Source organism: Aegilops tauschii, chromosome 7, assembly GCF_002575655.3.
Source record: "Aegilops tauschii subsp. strangulata cultivar AL8/78 chromosome 7, Aet v6.0, whole genome shotgun sequence".
NCBI classification, from domain to species: Eukaryota; Viridiplantae; Streptophyta; class Magnoliopsida; order Poales; family Poaceae; genus Aegilops; species Aegilops tauschii.
In genome coordinates this window covers 145,114,890-145,138,166 of record NC_053041.3, presented here as the reverse complement: position 1 = coordinate 145,138,166, position 23,277 = coordinate 145,114,890, and the positions used below count along the sequence as shown (strand labels likewise).

At 44.6% G+C, this 23,277-nt stretch overlaps 3 protein-coding genes across 4 annotated transcripts; 2 read left to right on the top strand and 1 right to left on the bottom strand.

Moving 5' to 3' along the window:
- Positions 1-2,532: 2,532 nt before the first annotated feature.
- On the top strand, positions 2,533-5,600 carry LOC141026943 (uncharacterized). Its single transcript, XM_073503830.1, has 11 exons — positions 2,533-3,012; positions 3,105-3,260; positions 3,636-3,722; positions 3,815-3,856; positions 3,948-4,233; positions 4,353-4,525; positions 4,641-4,841; positions 4,925-5,053; positions 5,128-5,243; positions 5,322-5,397; positions 5,484-5,600. The coding sequence occupies exons 1-11, from the start codon at positions 2,533-2,535 to the stop codon at positions 5,598-5,600; spliced, it is 1,863 nt and encodes a 620-aa protein (XP_073359931.1).
- A 3,069-nt stretch (positions 5,601-8,669) lies between these two features.
- On the bottom strand, positions 8,670-11,646 carry LOC141026942 (protein FAR1-RELATED SEQUENCE 5-like). The gene is made up of 5 exons (XM_073503829.1): positions 11,446-11,646; positions 11,285-11,377; positions 11,062-11,187; positions 8,835-10,981; positions 8,670-8,694 (listed from the first exon to the last, which is right to left on the bottom strand). The coding sequence occupies exons 1-5, from the start codon at positions 11,587-11,589 to the stop codon at positions 8,670-8,672; spliced, it is 2,535 nt and encodes an 844-aa protein (XP_073359930.1). The 5' UTR covers positions 11,590-11,646.
- Positions 11,647-14,012: 2,366 nt separating this feature from the next.
- LOC109733726 (uncharacterized) lies at positions 14,013-16,416 on the top strand. Of its 2 annotated transcripts, XM_020292943.4 has the most exons (5): positions 14,026-14,374; positions 14,729-15,203; positions 15,285-15,333; positions 15,820-15,906; positions 16,124-16,416. In XM_020292943.4, exons 1-5 carry the CDS (start codon positions 14,150-14,152, stop codon positions 16,371-16,373), a joined length of 1,086 nt encoding a protein of 361 aa, XP_020148532.1. In that variant the 5' UTR covers positions 14,026-14,149; the 3' UTR covers positions 16,374-16,416. The 2 variants fall into 2 exon arrangements, with proteins under 2 accessions (XP_020148531.1, XP_020148532.1); XM_020292942.4 differs by having other exon boundaries at positions 14,013-14,374; positions 14,729-15,333.
- The last annotated feature ends 6,861 nt before the right edge of the window (positions 16,417-23,277 follow it).

The following is a 23,277-nucleotide window of genomic DNA, read 5'->3' as shown; positions in this document are numbered from 1 at the left end:
TCTCTTCTTTATATTTGAAATATTTTCAAAATGTAAGATAATATGTTATCTTTTATTTCACTTCTTCATTCTAATAGATCTTATCTTTTTTACATTTGAATTGTTTTTTAAAATCCTAGTAAATGCATCGAGTGTCGGAAATCGATGAGAATTGGCATGCATGATGTCCATGGTCATCCCATTGCGTGAAAAAAAATTGGGGCCATTTGGTTGAGTCCAGAAAAACAACATCCTTCGGGCTCCCCCTACGGCAGACCCGAATGATGGTGATTGCACATGTGCTATGTGCTGGCCTGCATGAAATGACACCAAACTTTGGCACCATGTGAGGAAGCCCAATGTAGGCCCCCATGCAACATCTGAGCCATTCCTGACACTGAACGAACAGTGCGTCACGTCCGGGCAGCGTTTCGGGTTCTTTTCGCCGGCAAAATCCTAGTAAATGCATCGAGTGTCGGAAATCGATGAGAATTGGCATGCATGATGTCCATGGTCATCCCATTGCGTGAAAAAAATTTGGGGCCATTTGGTTGAGTCCAGAAAAACAACGTCCTTCGGGCTCCCCCTACGGCAGACCCGAATGATGGTGATTGCACATGTGCTATGTGCTGGCCTGCATTAAATGACACCAAACTTTGGCACCATGTGAGGAAGCCCAATGTAGGCCCCCATGCAACATCTGAGCCATTCCTGACACCGAACGAACATTGCGTCACGTCCGGGCAGCGTTTCGGGTTCTTTTCGCCGGCAAAATCCTAGTAAATGCATCGAGTGTCGGAAATCGATGAGAATTGGCATGCACGATGTCCATGGTCATCCCATTGCGTGAAAAAAATTTGGGGCCATTTGGTTGAGTCCATAAAAACAACGTCCTTCGGGCTCCCCCTACGGCAGACCCGAATGATGGTGATTGCACATGTGCTATGTGCTGGCCTGCATTAAATGACACCAAACTTTGGCATCATGTGAGGAAGCCCAATGTAGGCCCCCATGCAACATCTGAGCCATTCTTGACACCGAACGAACATTGCGTCACGTCCGAGCAGCGTTTCGGGTTCTTTTCGTCGGCAAAATCCTAGTAAATGCATCGAGTGTCGGAAATCGATGAGAATTGGCATGCATGATGTCCATGGTCATCCCATTGTGTGAAATTTTTTTGGGGCCATTTGGTTGAGTTGAAATAATTATTTGATATCAAAATTTTCTAATATGAAAAAGAAAAGAAAAAAAGTACATGAAACGAGCCCCTCATCGCTCAAAGAGAGGAGCAGCTGCGATTTGTTACACAATTCCCGGATCGGAATCTACAAAAAAACTCGAGCGTGGGAAGCCTATCCCTTTAATTTAGGAGCACGTACTGCCTCTCCTCAACTAAGGAAGGCAAAGATCACGGGCGTTCTATCCCTGGTGGTTACGACGACCTAGGAGATCCTCCTCCTCCTATTTAGTCTCGGCATCGTCTTTCATGTCATCTACGACGGCTCCTACCGCCGAGTCGACGACAGCTGCGTCCCTAGCATCGGCCCAACCGCAGCAAGATCGTCGAGAACATCCAGGTCGTCAGCGCGTGCTGGCCGTCGTGGACGAACTGCGTCCACGTTACAACGCCGACAACTTCCATCTTCATCGAGCGATCCAGTATGTTGGCAACCGTACCGCATCCATGATGCTTTTCTTGGTGCGTGTGTTAGATTCGATAGGACTAAGATTAATTAGCGCATAATCTTCGCATTACATCTGTTGGAGTAGATGTTTTTTGTTTGTGCGTGTATTAGATTAGATAGGCCTATGACACTAGATTTGTTTGTGCGTGTATTTGATTAGATAGCCCTACGATTGCAAATTAGTTTCTGCATGTTGTTTGTTGTCTTTCACTTGTAGGTTGGATTGATGAATAAACAACAATTTTTTATCAGTGTTAGTTATAGCATAGTCACTTTAAGTTATAACAATGCCCTAAGACATGCATGTTGCAACTATGAGACGCCGACTAATATTGTATGTGATGCACGTTTGTTTGATGCATGTTCCAGTATGCATAATTTCGTTTTTTTCTTTTCAATTTACTGTTAATTAGGCACTGTCACCGATTCTTATATCTATTTGTACAGTACCATATGAAAATAAATGATTAGATAAATTATGTTGCTTTTTATTATGAAACTAATTGGTTAAATAAGTACTTGTTAAACTGTCATTTTATGTGCTGCACGTGTCTCGGCTGAATGTTTCAGTATGAATAAATTATGTTGTATAGTTTTCTATCTACTGTGGGATAGTGTATTCCATTATTATGTTTTATGCAACAATATGTTAGGAAAAAAGTTGATTACATAATTTATGGTACTATAACCAAGTATATTTTTTAACAGGATGGATGAACTCAACGGAGAAATTGTTTGCGCCGTAGAAAAATGGTGCAAACTTATTGCCGGTCTATCTTCCGGTCAACGGGCCGCACTTGCCGAAACACCACTCCGTAGCATGCTTCAGATACCTTCGCTGAAGATGCGTACAATGTTGATCCGGTACATGGTTGAGATATTTGATCCTAGCAAGGGCAGATTCATTGTACAAGACTTGGTTGGCGAAGTGTCTCTCGGTGCCGTGGATGTTGAGTGCATCTTGGCCTTGGAGAACCACGGACTGTCGGCAGAAGGTATTCTCGGTGAGGAAGGTGAGGATGTTAAAGATCGAGTGCCGCCTCAATTCCTGAGCAAGACCACAGGTAACATAGTCATCGATGATCTGATTGTGGACATCACAAAAAATAAATCTGCCGCCGAAGATTTCCTTCGGAGAGTTGTCCTCGTGTTGCTTGGAACAGTTCTTGCTCCCATGTCGAGCAAGACTGTACCAAAGCAATATTACGCATTGGTGGACGATGTGAAGCGTATATCCAAGATTAATTGGAATGCATTCATCCTCCGGGTTCTGCTGGACTGCCTTCGCAACGTGAGGAAAGGCAAACACCTCCGCCAATGGCCGAGAGGGAACTTAGCTCTCCTGCAGGTACACCTTTCAGACTTGTACCATTGCAAAAAAAAATGATTGCTAATTTACCTGCTGTATAGTACTAATTGTAATTTTTCATATTCATGCAGTACCTGTACTGGGAGAAGGTTCAGCCTCTGGAAGGTGAATGCGCATTCAATCCTAGCTTGTCCATGGAACCTCTAATGAGGAATTGGACTGAAGCTGCGGCCTCAAGGAGAGACAAGTTTGATTATGACCAAGGCCGTGGCCGTGGTAACATCAAGGTAATTCATTACGTTGGGTACTTCTTAAATCTTTTATATAACATAATTAGTTGTATTAATATTTTTATTGATCACATATACTTGTATTGAAGACAACATAACCAAGGAGTATAGGGCGCAGGAGCGCAAAGTACCCGAACCAGAAAAGCCAAAAATGAAGCATGCCGTTGATGCGGCAAAGAAGTCCAAGTTAGCCTCAAACGCGGACGAGATGATGAACCTCATCATGAAGCGGTGTATGGATTACATACGCAGCCAAATGAAGGAAATACCAGAACAAGTAGCCGAGGTGACACACCCTTAATCCTATGTTTACAACATTTTTGAAGTTGCAAAACCGTGCCGACATTAATTAATATTTTTTATGTAATGTAGAGATTGTTAGAGAAGTTGAACCAAAATGGTGTGATGTACAAGCCAGCGGCTGCTGCGGCTTCCGGCAACAACGATGCCGACCTAGAAGTGGATTCCTTTGAGAATGGTCCACCAGAAAAAAAGAATTCGTGTACAAGGATGACTCTGACGGTCTAGAGCCGGTAATTGATTTGACACAGCCTGACGAGCCTGTTGTAAACCAGAACAACGATGATGAGGAAGTATGTTTTCATTTATTTGTCTTCATTTATCTCAATTATGCATCTTCATTTTCGTTAACTGAACCTATCACATTATTTTTTTGTTAACTAGAAAACACCTGCCAAGTTAAATGTTGACAAGACAACGAAGCCTACTGATGAGTGCGGCGCAACACCGGAGAACCCTTGGATTGTAGGTAATTCTCCTCGAGCAGAATCGTCCGACATTGACATTTCTGCAAGTTCTATCGACAGGATGGTGGGTAAGAGCAAGGGGAAAAAGTCTGCAGCAACCGCAAAAGAAGACGATGTTATATCCGGGAAGCGCCGACGAACTGTTCCCAAGAAATTTGAATCCCCCTTTAAACTTGACAAGCCCGACAAGCGAAGCGCTCGTGGTACTAAGCCATCCGGCAACACTACCGCAACTAGAGGTACCGTTAGTAGCTATCTTAGTGCTTAATTTACTACCATTTCATGTACTCACCGTTCGTGACGTTCGTAATTTATCATGCAGCTCTGTTTAGTGACAATGACATGGAAGGCTCTGTTAAGGACGATTTGACACCAGAACTCATCGATGCTGCTGTTGCGTTTGTGGAGGCAGCTGCTCGGTCTGAGAAGAATATGACAAAAAGAGTTTACTACAATGAACGTGGCACCTCTGTGACTGTGGAGAGTATACGACCGGTACTTGAGCATACATGGCTGGCGGATGACGTAAGATCTATTACCATGTCCTGCTATTTAAGTGCATAATCTAGGTGTCACCTATGAAAATAAAATGTTCTATTATTTTACGCAGATTATCGATGCTTATCAGACACATTTGGCTCTGCGCGTTGGTCATGATCGGCACCTCTGTCCAGCCTGGAGGTCCAAATACCTTGTTGATCGTGCTAAGGCACGAGACAACCCTAAACCGTCGAAATACAACATGGATAGTGCGCTGAGCAGAGCTGGAGCAGTACGTAGGGTTCTGGACGAGTATACCGTCCGTGATAAGGTACGATATGTTCTTACTAGTTCATTAACACTCATTTCAACAAGCATAATTGCATCTGATTACAAATGTGTTCCACATTTCAGTCGTTTATCCCGTTGAACGTCGGCAATACACACTGGATCACCGTGGTGATGCACAACCGCAAGAAAGAGTTCCGAGTTTTTGATTCGCTCTATCCTCTCGAGTTCTCTCTCGACACTGTGAAAGCACTGGTACTCTCCCCGACATTGAGCATTCTTCATATGAAATGTCATATGGTTTCTCACTACTACTTTCTTTCAAATAGCGACTAGCAATAGCAATTGATATGGAAGAGGCAAACCGTATTACACCTGGCAAATATCCAGACGTCACTAAGTGGCCTATCATACCTCAGATCGACATGCCACTACAAGAGGACGGGTGAGTTATGGTTCATCATTTTCTAATTACGAAAGACATGTTCGTGTGCACGGTGACTAATGTTTGCATATATATTAGGAACTCTTGTGGCCTTTTTGTGATTGAAGTTATGGAGCATTGGGACGGGGATCGATGGACCGCCGATTTTACCCAGGTAATTTGTCCTCTCTGCTCGTACACTTGTACAATTGTCGTATAATACCAACTTCTATTCATTAAACCTTGTTCTAAAAATTGCAGGGCACGGTTAATGCAAGGAGAAGGCGTCTCATCGCCGAGTTGGTTCTCTCACCTACCAACATGCTCGAATGTGTGAAGAACAAAATCCGCGACATCGCAAAGAAAAGCAAGGCGTGAAGACATCATACATGATTCAAGATTCTAGTTTCAGTCGTTTGTTTTATGTCCGAAAGCACGTTTCCCGGCATGGACAACTTTGATTTTCTATCATTCATGTAATAAGCACGATACCATGGATTTTGTGTGGATTTTTGGTCGCTCACACATACTTGTGTATGTGTAATGCAGTCAGACTATACGTTTCATACCAATAAATTTTTGCTTCCCTTCATTTGTTCTACCTTAATGTTTTTTGCTGCTGTGTTCATTCTTTTCTTCCATGGAAGAGTAATTCATTTCCTTTTTTACTTTTGCATATTTTTTTAATTTGATTTGGCATTATTCAACAATAAGAAAAAAAGTTGATAAATTCCTTTTTGTTTGCCTGAGAATCAACCTCGGCTGTCGTGCCATCCGGTGTGGGATCCCGCGCCCGAGACAACGACAGATCCGGTCCCAGCGCGGGCGACCCAGTCGACGAGCGCCAGTTGGCGCGGGGGGGGGGGCGCCAGGTCCGGTCCCGCCCGACCGCTCGGTGGAGACAGCCCGCGTGTCGGACGCAGACGGGGCACCCGTGGATCCTGCGGTTGGTGGAGTAGGCAGATCCGCCTGGGATCCCGTGCGCATGATTGCCGCTGGATCTCTCGGGATCGGCGTCCACAGGTGGATCTTCCTCGTGTCTTGCGCCAGACTCCCTTGGTGTTATGTGTTGCTTCAAATCTCGTTGCACAGTTTTTTGCTGCATTTTTGTTAGCCTTTTCCTTTTCTGCATCATGAAGATCAGGATCAGTAGCACCATCAATCACATGATCAACTACTATTTCACCCCCTTGATCAGTACAATTTAGAGCTCCGGTGGAAGCAAAATAATTTCAGTGCTTAGCCAAGAACCCGCATTAGGATGCAGGTCAAACAAGGGAAAACTATTTCGAAAGTGATATAATTTATTGGTTAATATAATATACTTAGACCTTACACAAATGAACTGGCCACAATGCAGATAGGACTTGATCATTCTGTTCAACAATAAACCACAAAACATACTTAAAATTCATCACAAATCTCCTTCAGCTTCTTGATCTTATCAACGTACCCATGTTTCTGTTTGAGAAAATCTGCAATAATATACTCAAGTTTTTTCTTCTCTTGCTTCAGCTGGTCCCTCTCTCTCATCACTTGGTCTCTCTCTAGCACCACCCGGTCCCGGTCTTTCTCAGCCTTTACCCTCAGGACCTGATGTAGATTGGCACAACCATGGTCTGCCATCTTATTCTTCTCCAGCTCCTCTTTGAGATCGCTGAGTGACAATCTTGCATTGCCCAACTGCGTGAGAGCATCCTCCTTATCAGCCACCAGTTTAGCAAAGTCCATTTTGAAAAATCTCAGCTCTTCCTCCGTCCTCCTCTTTTCTCCAATTAACATGCATTTTTCTTCAGCATTCTTAATATTCTGTCTCAGCTTCTCGTCATACATGCTCCACAGTTCTCTCAGGCAGAACTTCATAGCCACTGACCACTCCGGGTCTACCCATTCCACATAGTTACATTTCACTTCTTCCTACAGTATGAAAAAATATGGTCTCAATCATATATGCACAAATGCAATACAATTACATGCAATGCACTAAAAATATGGTCTCAATCATATAAACACAAAATGTAGCATGCAATGATATACATATATATATATATGGATCAATTAACTACAAGTATATGCTATTATGTGCTAAAACAAATATTAGACCGTACAAAAACAACATAAATACGGACTTTGTAAATGCACAAATTAATTGAAATTGTATGCAATTTTGGGCAGAACAATGGATTACCGCGAAGTAAATCGAGCATGAGGTAATTTAAACATTATTTACAGTACGGAACAACATACCTTCTGACCACAGGCAAGAAAACGTCTGCGAGTGTCCAAGGAATCAAAAGCAACTAGCCTGACGCAAGGTTCTCGATGCAGACAACGAGAAGACAGATCGTGAGCAATGCCACTCCATTCATAGCAAGGGATAGTCGTAGGAAGCTAAACGAAACAACAGAGATAATGCACAAATCAACGCCCTACGTTAAATACCGGAAATGAAGAACCCTAACCCTAAGCCTAGCACTATTTGGAGATTATATAGTAGGAGCGTACCTGCAGGCTAGTCATGGATTCGCCATCCGAAGAAGAGCTCGACTCGTCGCTCAACGTAACCATGGCGTAACGTGACCGGCGGCAAGACGTGGATCGGTGGCGGCAGTGGCGGTTGCAGTGGATAGATAGAACGCGCGTGGAGATCGCGAGGGAAGAAGCGCCCCGACCAGGTGGCCAGCGCGGCCCATTTAAACGGGTTGTAATCAAAATAAAAATTGTTAAATGGGCTCGGCAACGGGAGCGGCTGTGTGTCGCGCCGTCTTACGGCATCCGTCACCCCCCTCCACGTCATCGCGACAAGCGGCCCGAGTTACACTACAAGCCATAAAATGGTGGGTTTTTCTTTTCTTTATAAGGGGAAAATGGTGGGTTTTTGGTACGAAGTCTATACTATAGACCAAAGTGAGCTGGTATCTTCTATATCTAAATGGTGGTGAACCAAAGGAGTGAATTTTTTTTAATTATTACCCCACATAATTACATCTTCTATATCTAAACAACTAGCCACCACTAACCTATTTCTCTTAACATGCAAGTTTGCCACCTCGTCATTCAACATGTATGGAGAAAGGTCCACCACAACATGCAAACAAAATATTCCCGCAACAACATATACATGTTACACGTAACCATTTCTCTATGAATATATTGCAAAACATTCCCGCAACAACATGCCAGGTATCGTCTAGTTTTCTAATATAATATAACTACAGTGGACAGCACAAAAGATGCCATCATTACAATGGCTAAAATGCTATCCATTTTCCATGATTAAAGTCCCTAGTGACCGCCTCCTGTTTAGTCCATATATGCTACAAGCACTATCTCAAGGTACTGGCCTCTTGCAATAGTATATATCATGTATCATGTATGCAGTAACACATTGTAAACACCTCACTATTAGATCACTGGATTCATCCTAACATAACTTTAGCAACTGTTCTACTCTTCTTCGCCCACCACGCTTCTGCACACGATAACAGGAAAAGTTAATGAATGACAAGTTAAAAACAATTATAACCTACAATGCATACAAAAACTTACTTCTTATTTAGTTTGCATTTCTTGTTGCGTTTAGTGTGCCCTAGCAATTTGCATGCGCCGCACCTGATTCTGATCTCGTCGTACGAAAGTGGCCTACCATTTTTCGACATAGGGCGGTTCTCATCTACCTTAGTTGCACCTTTCGTTGATATTTTAATAGGATCATGAACTTCAACTATGTTGCCTTCACCATCATCTACATATTCAATTGCACAAGTACTAAGATCAGCCGTTTTCTTACTCAAATTTTGCTTTAGCTGATCATACTCATGGCTCTTAGCTATCACGGCCTTCAAACTCTCCTGTAACTGATCCCACAAAGTTGGGTGTTTGCATGCTGCATGCATAGCTTCTGAAGCCAACACACTAACCTGGCTATATTTCATTCTTTCAGCTGCTCCAGTCCATCCAAATCCCAACAGATCGCTTGTGCGCCTGGCGGGCAGTCCCAACCTTGCGTCTTTCGTGAACCGCACAAGAACTAAACACTTTGGTATTTCAGATATATTCAAGTACTCCAGTACATGGAATATGTGCTTGCAAGGTAGACCCTTTCGAATCATTCTTCTGCAGCTGCACCTTATAGTTTCTGCGGAATTTACTGGAGTGTACTCCACCCAAAAACGAATCTTCCGGTTATTCTTCCAGGCCACGATGTACTGCTGTGATCCGTCTCCGAGCTTTATTTCTACAATCTCCATGCCACCAATTTTCCTAAGATCAGCTTGCAACATATAGAAGTTTGCTGGAGTGAAGACGTGAGAAGCAGCTATCTCAAGTTCCCTCGAGCTAGTAACTGGCACCGGTAAACTCTGTGAGGCCGTGCAATCATCTCGTGCCTCATTCTCATGGATACGTACAACGGCGTTCTCATAGTGCAAAATCATATCCACCAGGGTCATTTCACCGTCTAGGTGGAGGTGAAGGCATGAGTTTAGACTTTCACTCCTCTGGTTGCTTTTCATGCCAAGCCAAAAACCCTCTGTCAGATAAGCCGCGGCCCACAGTCTCCTCTTCTTATACATCCGTCTCAACCATGTTACTGTTTTTTCCGACTGCCATCTTTTGGAAAACGCGTGCCATCTCTCCTCAAACGTGGCCGTGGACGTGCTGTAGTACAGAAGAGTTCGGAACTCCTTCAAGGACTTGTGACTGAGGTGAATCTTCATATTTTTTTCTATATGCCACGTACATATACGGTGCCACACGTCTGGCAAGACTTGACGAATTGCCTTGATCATCGCAGCGTCGGCATCCGTGATAACACTCATAGGCATCTTTTGACACATGGACCTCAAAAAAGTCTCCAGCAGCCACACATATGTCTCTTCGGTCTCGTCCGAAACTATGGCACAAGCAAAAACAGTGGTCTTCCGGTGATTGTTAAGACCAACAAAGGGTATGAATGGCATACCATACCGGTTCATCTTGTACGTGCTGTCAAATACAAGCATGTCGCCGAAGTCCTCATAGTCATGACGAGACTGAGAGTCACACCAGAACATCCTATTCATATGTCCTTCCTTGTCTAGCTTGTACTCGAAAAAGAAGCTAGGATCCCTCTGTTTCCTACTGACCATGATGCCTATGACTGTGGCAGCATCACCTTTTGAAAGCAGCTTCCTCTTCTCCCTGGCACAAAGGTTGTATATTTCACGCCTGGTAAAACCAACACCGCCATACCATACATGTTTGCTGATGAAGGTATCCATCATGTCGTGAATTCTAATCCCTGCAGCTCCCATGGACAGTATCTCAGCTCTCTGGTACTCTTTGATTTTTCTGTGGGACCAAAGAAAAGGTACCTCGTCCGGTCCTGCCAAGATATGGCTATGCTTGTCCACAAAACTATCAACATACCAAACCCCACGCTTTTGGTCAAGCTTCACGGTCAGGTGCGCTTCGCAGTGGCAGTGTGTCTCGGGTCTGAGCCTACGGCTGTGTCCTTCCTCGGTTAGCAACCTGCTGTCACGTTTTCCTTGTCTGGAACAAACAAACCGCTTATAACGCATATGACGTGACTCGGTTTTGCTATACCTGACCCTATTCTTTCTAATGCTGAAACCATTATCTCTAGCATAGCTGTTGTAGAAATCATACGCAGCCTCGTGAGACGTAAAAGTCATTTGTATTATCTGCATGAACATATCCCTCTTATCATCTGCACTAGCAGTATCTTGGACATTCTTTTTCCCCTCAACTTCTGTCACCTACACAATCATAACATAGCCATGAAAACAGTTTTCTATGGTATAACATTACTTCCATACAACATTGATTACATACATACCTCACTCATGATGACCGACGATTGCGACTCCCCAGAATCAGATGCAGCTAATGATTCGACATCAAGGCCTGTCTCCGCGTCGGATTCACCGTAATAGTCGTACGCATTATGACATTCGGAAATGAGCTGAAAAATATAACACAAATACATAAGTACTTATCATATAATATTCCAGGATTAATTCAATTTGCATGCATGCCAACAAAAAATTCCACTTCCATACCTGACTAATGTAATCTTCATTCGAGATCTCCGAGTTGTTTTCCTCACCATCATCATGCTCATTGTTTTCCTGACCATCATCATGTTCATCCATCTATAAATTTTCAAAATATAATATTGTCGGATGCCACCAAAAAATTACAACATGATAATGCCACTCACATTAAGATCTTCCAATACGTTCCCATTCTCTGACCTATCTCCACGATCTGAATTTTCATCATCTGACCAATCTTCTATCCAGTCTTTCATCAGTTCTCCAAACTCCATGTCATACATCATATCAGTTAACTCATCGTCCGCCATTTCCTACAACAATTAATATGTATCATCACATGTGCAAACATTATCAATGCTGAAATATACAACACCTAGCGCACGATCACGGATGTTAAATAAACTACACCAACCGGAGAGCGCCCCAACCGAGGGCGTTCAGATCGTGCACACAATCGACGCCAACGACCTCTGATCGGCCATGGATCCTCCCCCCCTCTCCAGACCAAGCGGCGTTAAGGTACGTCCCACGAATCCAGTACGTGATCACTTTGGATCACGAGAAGTAGCGCTACCCGTGATAACATGCGCCGCCGGATTCCTAGCCCACGGCACCGGTCGTGATTATTTTGGATCGCCGGATACCTAGGTAAGCCGCCGCATCAAATAACGGAGCCGTCGTGCACACAACCGACGGCAACCGACGCTAGGTTAACCCTAGAAAGAAGAAACCCACTTTAGCCCGCGTGATCACTGTGTATATCACGACGAGCAGCACTACCAGAACAAGATCTGCGATGGCCTGGACCGCCAGAAAGCTAGGTTGCCCGCCCCGCTAGGTTAACCACTACGACGAAAACAGCGGCAGTTCGTTTGATGCTGCCGCGAGCGAGACAAACGTGGGGAAACGGGATGCGGTACCTGCGAGCGCTGGAGGTTGACGACGGTGCCGCGCGCGCTCTCGGACGAGATCGCCGGCGATAAGATCGCTGCCGCCGATATTCCTACAGAAACTCATCAGAATGATCGAGGAGCTGCGTGATTGATTGAGCTGCGTGATTGATGGATCGGCCGTCGGCAGGTCCTACCTGGTCGTGGGGTCGTGTCATCCTTTTTTTTCGGGATGTCACCGTATACATACGTATGGGTCATACGGGTTATACGGGGCTTAGATATGGGCTACGGGGCTTGGATATGGGCAGCGGCGGGCCGGAGAAAAAATAGATGGCGGGGGTTAAGAATACCCCTAGGAAATTGAGTTAGGGGGATGCACCGGAGCAAGGCTCGGACAACAAACTAATACCGTGAAAAGAAATTTGGACTAGGAACAATGATTTGTGGTTCCCCACCCCTCCCAGTGCCAAAGTAACGGTAAAATGGAGCTCATATCTCTCCGGCGGGTAGATATAATTTGTAGTCTGTTAGGTATCCACCAATAGTATTGGTAGAATCAAACACGGTTTGTTAAAATGTAAATATAGTCTGGGTCCAAATATTCTCTATCTAAAAGGAGCCTTTCAAGTACGTCCTTGAAGTTTCTTTGTAGTTTTTTTCTGCGAAATAGTTCTTGATTTCTCTTATGCGATAGTTGACCGCAACCATTTGCGCTCCCGTGCAAATTCAAATCTACCTAACTTAACATACTTTACTGACATGGTTTTCCTGTAAATTTTGAAAATGCCTAATTTATAAACTCATGAATGTAGACCAATATGTATAAAATGCATTGAGTTTGGCGAAGCAACTTGTGGTTGGATGGTTTGGAGGGCAATGGTGTCCCCAGCCCACCAGAGTTCAAGTCTTAAGCTTAACATTGGTGCTCGCATTTTCCTAAATTTATTTCAGGTATTTCGGTGATATGCGTTCAGTGGTGACACGGCCCCATCAAATCTTAAGTTGATGTGCTGGCTCAGTCTCTCGGAAGTGCTAATAAGGATAGGGTGTGCATGTGTATGTTCATACGAGTGAGTGTATGTGCATATGCACGAGCATCTGTACTGTGTTTAAAAAATTGCACCGAGTTTTGCGGTGCACCCGGTGTGCACCCAATATTGATGCTCTTATCTAGAAGAAAAAAAATTCTTAAAAAATAATTTCCCAAACAATTTTTCAGTGCTCGGTCGAAAAAACCAATGCTTGTGCTACAAGAACATTTTTTATACCACGGTGACCATTTGTTTTAATATGCATAAACAAATTTATTTAATCAAATGAGAAATAAGGTTTTCCTAGTCTCAAATACTGTATCAATTTCTATTCAGTTCCTGGACAATGAAAAATATCCATCTACAAATGCATACAACTATTTAGCATATTATTGGCATGAGGCCTTTACCATGGTGTTTCAATAACGAACGTTCTGACTTAAAGTAGTCAGTTACAATATTCATTTCCTGTAAACACCGATTACAATATCGACACACACATGACCAATCACATTTCTAATCATCTAACCAATTGTTCTTTGTCGCTCCGTTAATTATTCTTTGGAAATGATAAATTCTCAACGCTCGGGATTTGACCATGGCAAATCAAATATGACAACTTTTGCCTGGCAAAAAACAGACTGATGGCGGAGTTGTTAGATGTAGAAATAAAAATTGCAAATTCTTTGGACAAAGCTGGAACTAACTATTGAGCGTTCAATGCAGCTACTGATCTAAGCCGTTGAATGTCCGATCGTATGGCTGGGAGAAGAAGATAAAAACCCAGGGGAAGAACCTGTCATGGCCAATTACCGCCGGTCAAAACTCGCCGCGAGAAATAAACAAGGAAAATAGCCGCGTCATGGCCGGCGACGACCACACCGAAGCCCCAGCGCTACTGACCTCGCCCTCGCTTTCCTCGCGTTATCCCGACCTCGCCGGCGATGGCGGCGTGGCCCAACCCGTGGCTGCCGCTCGTCCTCGTCGCCGCCTTGCTCGCCTTCGAGGACTGGCTCTCCACGCCCTCCTGCTCCGGCGGCTTGCCCGCCCCCGACCTCGCCGCCGGGGACCTCAGGGCGATGATGGTTGCCGACCTGATGCTCCTCGGGTCCGACGCCACCTACGCCGACCGCTTCTTCCGGGACCACGTCACGTCCAAGCTATTCACTGTAAGTGATCAGATTCAGATGCGAACGAACCCAAAATTCTTCGAGTTTTTCAGTTCTTAGGAGTCTGGTGCTGTAGTATCGACAAATTCCTGAAGTCCATGCCATTTTAAGACTATTATATAGGCTGAATTTCAGGAAATTGGGTCTTTGCATATCTGTTCACGTGATTTAGGCCATTGGTAAATACCCTGGAAGCTATTTTCACTCCAGTCATATAAATATTACTGTACCTGATAGAAGATACATCTCTTATTCGCAAGTGTAAAGCTAAGTAATGTCAGTTATGAGCTCTTTTTTTGGATATGTTACACACTTATGGTTAATATTAATTTGCTATGTTTATGTCTTCGTCAGAAATCTATTCAAACAACAAATCCAGATATGATCATAGTCCTTGGGGACATCTCAGCAAGGGGTTCGGAGCATAACGAGAGCAAATGGATAGCTGTTCTTGAACAGTTTGAGGGGATATTAGGGCAGTACTCTTCCCTTCCTCTTCATATCGTGTTAGGTGACAAAGATGTTGGCGAATGTTCGAGTTTGGATGGTAAATTGGTGCACCGTATGGCCAAGCATTTGCCAGGACTAGATTCAAGTGGCTGTGGCGCTTTTGAGTTTAGTAATATCAGTTTTATGTCTCTAAATGCGGTGGCACTGCTCTGTGGTGACAACACGTTGCGGTTCAGTGTTGAGAAGGTTATGGAGAAGGAAAGCCATCATTTCCAAAAGAAAAGGTTAAATGGAGCAGATCATTCTCCTCTGGGAAGCGAAAATGGAGAAGGTGTCGGTGCCCACAGTTGGAGGCAAAACAGCATGACGTTGGGATCAGGTCCTGTCCTTTTGCTCCACATTCCACTACATAAGTCCCAAAAGTCTGACATAGGAGTCATTGGTGTTCCCATGTTTCCAGATGGAACTGCCTCAGATCATCCTTTGGTTCCCCCGAGTTCAAAGCAAAGGTAAATCTTGTATAGAGTGTATTGTGAACATACTTTGTTGAGTCATAACTCCTGCTCCATACCAATGCTAATACATTTCTGCGGATATTTAGCAATTAAATGTGAGCTTTACTTGTTGATGTTTTTTTTTCCCGAGAAAACACAACCTTTGCGTTTCATTGCATTGAAAAGAGAGAATTTGTTGTTACAATCCTCCTAGGAGGTAGTAGGTTACGGAGCACAAGAAAGAAACTAATGTACATCCCAGGTCCTCGGCAGTATGGCACACAGGCCAGCTTCTCCAGCTCTAGCCCAAAGGGCAGCTTCCTCCTTGACCTTGCTAACGAGGGAGTGGACAGACAGCAATTTGCCGTTGATGTTTTTTTAGTATTGCCTAACTTGAATTTTGGAACATTAAATGGTGTAAAATGTGCATTTGTGTATCTCTGTGTTGCCTTTATTATTGGTGTGATGATTATATTCTGACGTGCTAATTGGACCCTGCAGCGGAGTTGATGGTAGGAAGCTATATGATCGATCGCATACTCTCCCGGCAAATTCAACACAATATATTCTTCAAGCGCTTAAACCAAGGTTAGTCCTCCATATACTGCATATTTTGGCAAATGTATAGCTGTGAATTGAATTACTTAGACATGATAATGATGGTCCTTTTGTTGCACTTTTGCTTGCTGCAATTTTGACCGTGTGTGATACTTTGGTAAAAGAAATTCTTGTACACACAAATTCTTATTGAGTCTGTTCCTCAAGGATGGTACTTGAAGGCCTGCTCTCATTTTTCTTTCCACAGGATTATATTTAGTGCTCATGCTGATAGCTTCTCAGACCACACCCATCCTGATGGGACAAGGGAAGTAACAGTACCAGCTATGACGTGGAAGAAAGGAGGAATGCCAGGTTTTGCCATCGCTACATTTGGACAAAAAGGCGTTGTATCTGTATATTGCTGTTGGCTAGTTCAGGAGTGGTACATAATGACGGGATATTCAGTATTTTTGTTCTTGACAGCTCTTGCAATAAGATGGTCACACTGGATATGAAATGGAAGTATATAATTTATTTGAAGGTATGATTGGTGACTTATCTTACCTAGAATGTGTTCTACATAATTTCAATTCTCGCATGATCTCTGTCTTGGATATTAGGTTGATACTAAAGTTAGAACATTGTATACACTAATGAACTGCGATCAAACGAAGCGAACCGCCGGTCGGACGGGTGAACCGAGATCATGACGGATTCGGTCATCAGTCTGACTTTTGAAACTCTATGGTCTTGATTGATCCATTTCCCTGTTTCCTTCTTATTTTGTCTTCTTCTTTTTCTTTTTGTTTTCTTTTTTCCTGTTGCTTTTGCCTTTAATTTTATCTTCTGTTTTCCCCCTCTTCCATCCTTTTTTAAAATTTTAGCCTTTTTTCGGTTTTATGTTTTTTTAACTCCTTGGACTTTGAACATTTCTATACCCATATATAGCCTGCAGCAGACCGTACCTCAATCAGTGTTTTCTTGTTAAGTAGAATGGATGAAAACCTGTTGATTAGGTAGTAGGCGGTGGAGGCTGCTTCAGCGCAAAAACGTTTGAGAAAAGTCCACATTACAACCCTGAACTAACCACTCACTTTAGAACTCAACCCCGAAGTTCAAAACCGGTCATCCTACACCTCGAACTAACCGTGTGGTCTAGAAATCAACCCTCCTCGCGGTTTTGACTAAGTCAGGTGGTTTTGACCGAGTTGACCGTTGACTGGGCAGCGCCAAGTCAGCAAGAATGGCAACTAGGGATTTTAAAAAAGAATCATGGCCACTAGGGCTGGCTCCTCTCCCCCACCCTTCTCCTTCCTCCTCGCAGCCACTGCGCCCTAATCCAGGGTGAGCACCGCCACCACACGAGCACGCACGACCTGGGCCTTGTTCCTCACAGCCTCGTGGCGCATGAGAGGTGGGTGGCCACGGGTCCCGATCCTGGATCCCCGGCAAACAAGCACCCAGGTCGCCGGAGGTACACGGCGTCGGTCGCCGGCGGCAAACAGGGTCGTAGGCGGCTGGGCAACGGGGATGGGGGGCGGTGGCCGCTGCTGTTTGGGCTCGGGTTCGGGGTCGGGAATGAGAGAGAGAGAGGACCCAGCCCTTGTGGCTATAATTTTTCCTAATTGTGCATGGTATTCTTTGCTGACTTGGCACTGCCCAGTCAGTGGTCAACTCCGTCCAAAACCACCTGACTTAGTCAAAATCATGAGTAGGGTTGATTTCTAGACCTCGTGGTTAGTTTGGGGGTGTAGGGTGACCAGTTTTGAGGTTCAGGGTTGAATTCTAAACCGAGTGGTTAGTTTAGGATTGTAATGTGGACTTTTCTCAAATGTTTGCGCCCATACGGACATTGGACAACATGAAGCGAGGCATGGAGATGATGGTCATGTTCATGCGCTCAGCCTCACTATTCAGTTGAGGAGTATAAGGTATGGTGTGGTGCCTGACGATGCCTAAGTTTTTGCAATAATCGTTAAAAGCTTTTGACCGGAGTTCCATAGCATTGTAAGTACGAATTATATTTACCTCATCTCAGTTTTTTTCCGAGAAAACTCTCAATCTATTCATCTTCAATCATGGCAATACAACGGACACCAGAAATAATAAAAATTACATCCAGGTCTGTAGACCACCTAGCGACGACTACAAGCACTGGAGCGAGCCGAAGGCACGCCACCGTCATCGCCCCTCCCTCGCCGGAGTCGGGCAAAACTTGTTGTAGTAGACAGTCGGGAAGTCATCGTGCTAAGGCCCCACAGGACCAACGCGGTAGAACAACAACCGCCGCCGTTGAAGAGTAGCGTAGATCGGAAGGATCCAACCTGAAGGAACACAAACGTAGACGAACTACGACCAAATCCGAGCAAATCCACCAAGGATAGATCCGCTGGAGACACACCTCCACACGCCCACCGACGATGCTAGACACACTACCGGAATGGGGGCTAGGCGGGGAAGACCTTCTTCCATCTTCAGGGAGCCGCCGCCGTCTCGTCTTCCTGAACAGAACACAAACCCTAACAAAACTTAAAGAAACATCTAAAAATGTAGCCCTCCCACCGGCAAGGGCCGGGATCCACCGCGCCGCCATGGCCCTAAGGCCACCGGAGACGAGGCGGATCGGCGGCGTAGCCGGCGGGAGGCAAAAGAACCCTAAGCTTTTCTTGAGGAGGAGGCAAAGGTGGCAGGCCTTGTACGCAGATGCTACCTCCTCTCAGTTTTCCTTTGTACCAGAACTTTTCATTCTTTAAAGGCATTGAAAACATCATATTTATGTTCAAAAAATAATGCCACACTTTTCTTCTTTTCTGGGGTAATCATCAATAATTGTAAGCATATATAACGAGCAATAGCTAGAGAGGGTTCATGGGAAGGTCCTCACAAATCAACATGTACATTGAATTTTACCCTCATGTGCTTACCAAAAATGCAATGCGTGAATTTTACCCTCATGTGCCTACCAAAAATGTAGTGCTCACAAAACTTCAACCCATTCACGTTGCAACCATCTAGAAATTCTCTCTTGGTCAACTCTACCATGCCAAGTTAACTCATATGCCCAAGGCGCATGTGCCAAAGTTTAGTTTTACTGGACTTATCAAAATTAACAACAACATCAGTACCCGTGATAGTGCTTCCTCTATGGACATATAATTTAGCAGAATTCATGTCACCTACCATATAAATGAGAGAATCTTTCGGTACCTTCAAAACTCCACCTGAATAGTGTTTGTATCCTTTGATGTCAAGGGTACTAAACGAGATGAGGTTTATCGTCATGTTTGGTATGTGTCTCATATCTGTTAGTGTGTGTACGTATCATGCCATCATGCGTCCTGATCTGGATAGAACCAATGCCCACAATCTCACGTGGGTTGTCATTACACACAAGATCTCCACTCTTGCATAAACTTGTAAGTATTAAACCAATCTTTGTTACTACAACATTTATGAGCGAACAGGTAGAAACAAGTATCCGTTCACCATGACAAAAAACACAACCAGCAAAAACAACATGACTCACATTGGAGTTGCTCTAACATGCCCAATGAAAGCAGTAACATATAGAGGGGTTGGTATGTTAGGAAAGTTTCGCCAGGTTGGTATCGGTTCAGGTGGGCATGCTAGGAGAAAACCAAGCAATTGAAAAAACCCGGTAGGAAGGTGGGGTTGGGATGAAAAAAATTGGTGGGGAAGACGTCCTGGTTGGTTGGTGGTAAAGAAACAAGACGAGATGATGTGCATATCTCTTCCAAGTTTATGCTTGGCTAGAATGGAGAGTGTTGTGGCCTCCTGCCGAGTATGTGAGGCTGGCGTGTGGACCCAATCAGCTGGTGGCTTTGCTTTTTGCCACGTACGTGTGCTGCCTGCAGCTGGGATACAACCATGCTATACATCGCTGCCATGATGTCACACTCTAACAAAAAAATCAGCTGGTGGCCAATTTGGTTAGCGCTAAGAAAATCATCATCTAGAAAAAAAGAAAATTATCTCCAAGTTATTCTATTCTCTCCAGCAACGATGTCGATCCAGCTGCCCAATATTTTTTGCCACCGTCAGTGCCACCTATGCTGCCGCCTCCGTCAAGTCCCATCCCCCGTGCAACTCCCCATGTGACTTCTCCTCACCGCACTGCAGCCTCCCGGCAAGGTTCACCCATCCGTCACCTTCGTCGTCTCTCTCTCACCACCTCCGCCCAATTACCCTGCTTGGCGGGTCGCTTACTATAATTGCCATGGCTACTGCCCACCTGCCAGGAGGAGAAGGCAGTGCCCTCTGATGGGTTGACCGCGCACGACTCAATCGGTGAATTGATGTGACCATGGCGTTTCATGCCCGATGAGCGATGATTACAAATATACGACACTGAGTTAGTACTGACTTCACGTGTTCTCTCCCTTCAGAAAGTTTTGAATTGTTTCTCTTCTTTTTTCTGTTAGTTCTCCTGTGCCAAAACATGTTCGGTGTCAGACTGGTGCCAATTTTGTTGACGCAACTTGGTTTGTTTCTGTCAGTAGTTTGAGCAGGTTGTTTCTGTCGGTACAATATTGTTGCACCTTAAATGATTGTATGGCTAATCATGTACTACTTGAGAGTTGATAATACATTTCTCTTGTTTCTTGTGTAAAATCTTACATTTAAAATTTAAATCTAAGAAAGGCGCAGAAAACACACTAACAGTTTGCTATTCTTGACCTTTTTTGCTTGGAGTGCATAAGTTTGCTAGACGAAGATGAAGTGTTTGTGGAAGTGGTCATACAACGATATTGTTTTGTCATGTGTTGTACTTATAGATTGTTTTGTCACGTGCTATATTCAGATGAATACACTCCTGTAGAAAAAAGATGGTATCCATTATTACGTATAGCTGATAATTAGCTATTATGCTGACATTAGAACAATCTGTCAACACATGAAACACTTTACTGATGCTAAAGAAAGGCAGGAAAGCACTAGAGTAAACACAATGATGTTTACACAAACGCTTATGTCGAAAGTGCCTTTCTGCTCCCGAGCTCATTTGAGCTCGGTGAACAGTAAAATAAAAAAAATTTAACATTGACAAAAGTTCTAAGTGCCTGCAAAAATTCATCATGAAATCACATTTCTGTAAGGCGTGGCAAAAAAAAAATTCAGTGCTTCAAAATGCTTTTGAAAGTAGCTTTTTCAGAGTACTGTTTTTGTTTTTTTTGCCATGACTTCTAGGAATGTGATTTCATGACGAATTTTTGCAAGCACTTAGAACTTTTGTCATGTTTCTTCCAAAAAAAATTAGATTTTTTTGATTTAGTTTTGATTTTACTGTTCACCCGAGCTCATTTGAGCTCGGGTGCAGAAACTCCGCGTCCCGCTTATGTCTATCTCTATTAGCCACCTCCATCATGCACAACACACAAAACAGGCAATGCAAAACGCAACTATAGTGGTAGCCGGCGCGGACGCAGCAGAGCACCTTACTTTCTAGTTCTCTTTAATAGTAGAGATAATTTATTTACATGCGCTCAGCTAACTTTGCTGGTCCCTATAAAATACCACTGCCCTGCCTCCCTCTATCCATCCCATCCATGATCATTCCCACATCCCCCGCCTCCTTCCCCTCGTTCACTGCCCATGCCCATTGCGAAGCACTCTGTCATTGGCCTCACCATCGCGCTCCTGGTAGCGGTGCTCGTGGTGGTCGACCTAGTCGTGTCGCCGGACGCGTTCAACTACAACGAGGCGATGACCAACTCCACCATGCCCGTCGAGGCGCAGATTCCCCGAAGCTGGCGCCCAATGACCCTTCCTTGACGACGGCAAAACCTTCCCACCCAATAATGTTCGGGAAACAGATACCAGCGGTGCGTACGACAACAAAGTACGGGATACATTACAAACACCGGAGATTTACAACTGGTCAACTTATCCCGTGATGCAACTCACAAAAGATATATACAGTAGAGGTGGCATAGGACGATAATGATTTGTACCACGCGAGGGAGGGGGGCATCGCCCCCAGGGCCCCACTCTGCCAGAAATTAACATTTATACATTATATGAATTTGGATCACAACTTACGGTTGCATTGATGATCGAAGTTCCGCCTCCACTGATTTGTGCACGGCGGCCATGCAGGATTCTTTCAACATTGCTCGAGCAAAGCTTACATGGCCTTTTTAGCGGACTTTGACTACCACGTTAGCGCCACGACCACGCGGTCGACCAGGCAACACCCGGTACTGGCGCAACAACAGCTACGCGTCGCGCCGGCTACGTGGTTCAACCTCACCCTCACCGGCGAAGGAAAAGATATAGTCGACTTCTTCTTTCGTTCCGATAACCTTTACATGTTAGGCTTTGCCAACAATCAGGGGAAGTTGTTGCCTTTCAGCCTCAAGCAGAGCAGTACACGATGCCAGGCGCAGCGCTGCTGTCCTTTGGCAGCAGCTACCCCGACCCTTCTCTGCATGAAGGATGGGGCTAGTGGACCGCTGACGGTGGAGATCAACATAGACGAGGCACTCAAGCATATGAAGACTCTGGCGTCTTGCCAACCACCAGGGCGGGCCCACAAGAAGCTGGAGGTCCCCTTGGCGTTCTTTTATCTTTTCTTTGCAAGAGTACGTCAATGACGTACCATATTTTTATAGAAGGTAAAAAACATAATTACAAGAGCTCGTCGGGGATGTGTTCTTCATCCTCATGATCGCAGAGGCCGAGCGCTTTGCTCTGATCCGAGGTGCCGTCTTTAATCGGTGGAAAAGCGGTGTTCCGCGCGTCGTCAACGACCTAATCCTGGTGAAACCCAAAGTCTATGCCCTCGATATGGTGACAAAATGATGCCTCTTTTCTTGGGCTTTGCTGAGCTGGCATAGGCATGGACAGACCAGCGACCGCGTGGAGCAAGAACTAGGAGGCGACGGAGATCATACCCGAGCACTGCAAGTCCAGAAGATGCGCTTTCCAAGGTTAATCCGATCCTTCAACCCTCCAAATGCAGCTGGACCCAGTACTCTGTGTTGTGTTGCGAGTTTGTGGCAGTTGTAGTGTCAACTGCGTGAGTTTGTGGCACCTTGTGCCAAGTCCGTTGTTGCTTTGAGTAAAATTGAATGAATAAATAAAATGACCATTCCCTCTCAGTTTCATTGTGTTCATCATTTGTTTGTTCCCACTTTCGTGTTGGAGAGCTTTGTCATGTTAAAGTAATATATAGCACATGTGACCTAGATCAATACTAATTCGTAACGCGGGGGGCTATGCCCCCCTCTCCCACGCGCACCCCCTAGGCATCTCTGATGGGGGCGGCCCACATGGGCTAATTTCAAACTCGCTACCCTCCACTTCGGTAGCAAGTCTAGCGGCGACGGACCTCGCTCCACTCGCATGTCAAAATTTAGCCTTTATCTTTACACTTGAATTTGGATCGTAGCATAACAA